General features: G+C 53.1%; 1 protein-coding gene across 1 annotated transcript in view; it reads left to right on the top strand.

Moving 5' to 3' along the window:
- Positions 1–328: 328 nt before the first annotated feature.
- Dclk3 (doublecortin like kinase 3) overlaps positions 329–3,214 on the top strand; it is a 51,420-nt gene continuing 48,534 nt past the window's right edge. Inside the window, exon 1 of the mRNA XM_028787123.1 lies at positions 329–416. Coding sequence (XP_028642956.1) covers positions 329–416 — 88 coding nt within the window. The remainder of the gene's footprint in view (positions 417–3,214) is intronic.

Here is a 3,214-nt window from a genome sequence, read left to right as displayed (position 1 = left end):
CTCAAGTTCACCGCCGACTCCACCGCCCCCGGGTGGCCCAGGGTGAGGCGGGGCGGGGCGAGGCGGGGCGGGGCGGGGCGGGGCGGGGCGGGGCGGGGGGGGCGGCGGCGTCGGCGGCGGCGGCGGCGGCGGCGGCTACGGCGGCAGCGCGGTTGTCAAGCTCGCCCTGGGGAGACTGTCCTTGCGCTGTGGCTGCTGCCAGCAGCAACCAAAGGGAAGAGGAGACCGGAGCCGCTCTGTGCAGTGAGTAGTCCCCAGTCTTCCCGCGCCCGCTTGGCCGCCGTCGGGCCACGTCCCAGAGCTGCCACCTGCAGCCAGGCCGCCAGCCATGCCAGCCGCGCCGGTCCTGCGCCCGCCGCCGCCACCCGCGACCCCCGCCCCGCCTGCACCCAGCCGTCCTGCGCCTCCCATCCCGGGTAAGTGCCCTTGGTGACTGTCGGTGGGAACCCCACTCTGAGCGATGGGGCAACAGAGGCAGACCCCAAGGGGATGCACTGTGCAGGCGTGTGTGCATGCGTGCGATGTTGAGTGCATGTGTGCTCTGCGTGAGTGTGTTGTGTGCATGTGTGCAACCCCTCTACACCACGGAAAACTTGCTTGCTAGGGGGTGACGCCGATTTGAGCAGTTCCCCTCTCTGGGCAGTCAGAACGCCATTCCTGGAAAAACATCCTGGGAAGGTGCAGCAAGGCTGCAGGAGGAAGACACCACAGAGGGAGCTGTCATTGATTAATCTTCATGGGTCAGGCACTAGTCACCTAGAGACCTCCCTCATTCCATCCTCTCCTGAAAGAATCTCTGGTTTGGAGCTCTAGAGCCACCTCCTCGTCAAAGCTCACCTGAGAGTAGTGGAGTGGTTTTCGGAACCCTTCTCTCCAGAGCGGTGATTCTAGCCAGAGAGACACAGAAGAACAACAAAGAGGGGTTAGAAAGAAACAGTACAGGCAGAGTGTTTGGGGATTAGCAGGATAGATCAGAGCGGGAGAAATAGAACTATCAATTCATTTCAAATATAGCCCCACGTTTTCGCTCCTTTCCACGTCTGGCTCTGGGGGCGAGGTGTGGTGGAGAAAGGATAAGGCAGCTCCCGAGCTGGGCAGAGGCGTCTGGGGACACCTTCCCAGAGTATCTGCCTGCTGGGAGTTGGGGTGAGAAGTTGTGGAGGGAATTGGGTTGTTACTTGCTTCTTACAGTGAATCATTTCCCCGCCTCACTCCTGAGTCCACACCATTCTCTGTCTTCTACTTGATGATAGCTGTCCAGTGGACGCTAGGTCCCAGCGTCAACAGTTCTTACAACACATGCTGGCATTTAAGAGACCTGCGCTGTGAAGATTGTTTTGGGGGCTGCGGAGTGGGATCTCTTGGCTTTTACAGGGCTAACACTACTGGGCTAATATTAGGCTGAGGATCACAGAGAAGCAAGGTTGCTGGGGCTCTAGGCAGGACTCCTTCCTGGGCTCAGGGAGCAGAAAGTAGAGCTCCAGGGAGGAAATGGCTGTGGAGTGCTGGTTTGTCTACTCCCAACTTCAGCAAAGCATGTTCTCTTTGATAGTGTTGTTAGCGTGATACCACAGGAGAAAGAGCAAATGGAGGCCACTGTGATTTCTGAATTATACTCTCCAGCTCTCTTTCCACGGTCCTACTGTGTCACATTAGAGCCCTGAGTACATGGCTCCGAGGTATAAGCCACCCCTGTCTTCGTTGCAGGCTGACCTTTATGCTGCTCTGCTATTACAAGTTCAGGGCAAGGACTGGCTGCAATTGCACATCTCTCCGGGGCGGCCCCTGACTGACAACTGGTGGGTCTTGAAGAGAACATTAGTCACCTCAGCTCTTAGGCTCTTCACTAGGACACTGAGTGAGGTGTGATGTCCTTTGTTTATCAAAAGTTCCTTTGGCATTACATGGTTGACTCCCAAGGATCTTTGTGGGTCTTGTTTTCCTCACTTGGCTTGCTTTTGGTTCTTAGCTGGCTTCTGTGTTTCCCAACCATTCTTTCCTGTGAACAGCTACAAATACACTCACTCCCTGTCATAGGGATTCCTCCTCAGGATCTGATTCTGAGAAACAATAAAACCAACCAACCAACCAACTAACCAACCAACCAACCAAGAAAACAACCCCCAGAACATGGGGTCATTTCCCTGCTGTTCTAGTTTGTTCTTTGTTGCTGTCATAAACATCATGGCCAAAGGCAGCTTGGGAAGGAAGGGTTCTATTTCAGCTTACAGGTTACAGTCTGCCATGAAGGGGAATCAGGGCAGGAACTCAGGGCAAGAACCGGTGGGGCAGAAGCTGAAGCAGAGGCTGTGGAGGAATGCTGCTTAGTAGTTTACTCCCCATGGCTTGGTCAGCTTGCCTTTTTATATAACCCAGGTTGACTTGTCCAGAGGTGGCACTACCCATGTTGAGCTGGGCCCTCCCACATCAATTGTTAATCAAGAAAATGACCACAGACTTATGATAGTCTTATGTAGACATTTTCTCAGTTGAAGGTCCCTTTTCCCAAATGACCCTGGCTTGTGTCAACTTGACAAAAATAACCAGCACACATTCCCTCCCCCCCTCTCTGTCCCTCCATCTCTCTCTCCCTCCCTCCCCCCTCTCTCCTTCCTTTCTTCCCATATTTGCTTTTGGGACGAGGATATCATGTAAACCAGGCTAACTTTGAACTATCTTTTTACTGGAGGCTGGTCTTGAACTCGTGATCCTTCTGCCTCCACTTCTGGAGTGCTGGTCTGTCTGAGAGCCTTCTCTGTCTTAGTGTGCTTCCTCCTCCTACTTTTCCTTACCAGCAGCAGTGGTAACAGCAACAGTAGACAGCCTGCTTCCTCTAGGTTGCCTTTGTGTGAATTCACATTGGTCTTGGTGCCCAGGGCCAGGACTGGCAAACCTCAGTACCATGGCTCTCATCAGTGTGCCTTTGGCACAATGCTCAGTGTATTGGGTGGGACAACCCTTGAACTTGGTGCTCAGAGAAGCAAAACCAAAGTGCAGAGTTGTTCTGCTGTCCCAAGCTCTTATATCTGTGTGAGTGTATGCGTATGTATGTATGTATGTATGTGTATGTATGTATGTATGTGTGTGAATGTGGATGCATGTTTGTGTTTGTATGTGTGTGTATATGTCTATGTGTATGTTCATGTGTGTGTGCCTGTGTGTGTATGCCTGTGTGTATACATGAATGTGTGTGCATGCTTGTGTTTGTATGTGT

This window comes from Grammomys surdaster, unplaced genomic scaffold, assembly GCF_004785775.1.
Source record: "Grammomys surdaster isolate TR1022 unplaced genomic scaffold, NIH_TR_1.0 125606, whole genome shotgun sequence".
In the NCBI taxonomy this organism is placed as follows: Eukaryota; Metazoa; Chordata; class Mammalia; order Rodentia; family Muridae; genus Grammomys; species Grammomys surdaster.
The sequence above is the reverse complement of the archived record's forward strand: the minus strand, read 5'-3'. Positions and strand labels throughout refer to the sequence as shown.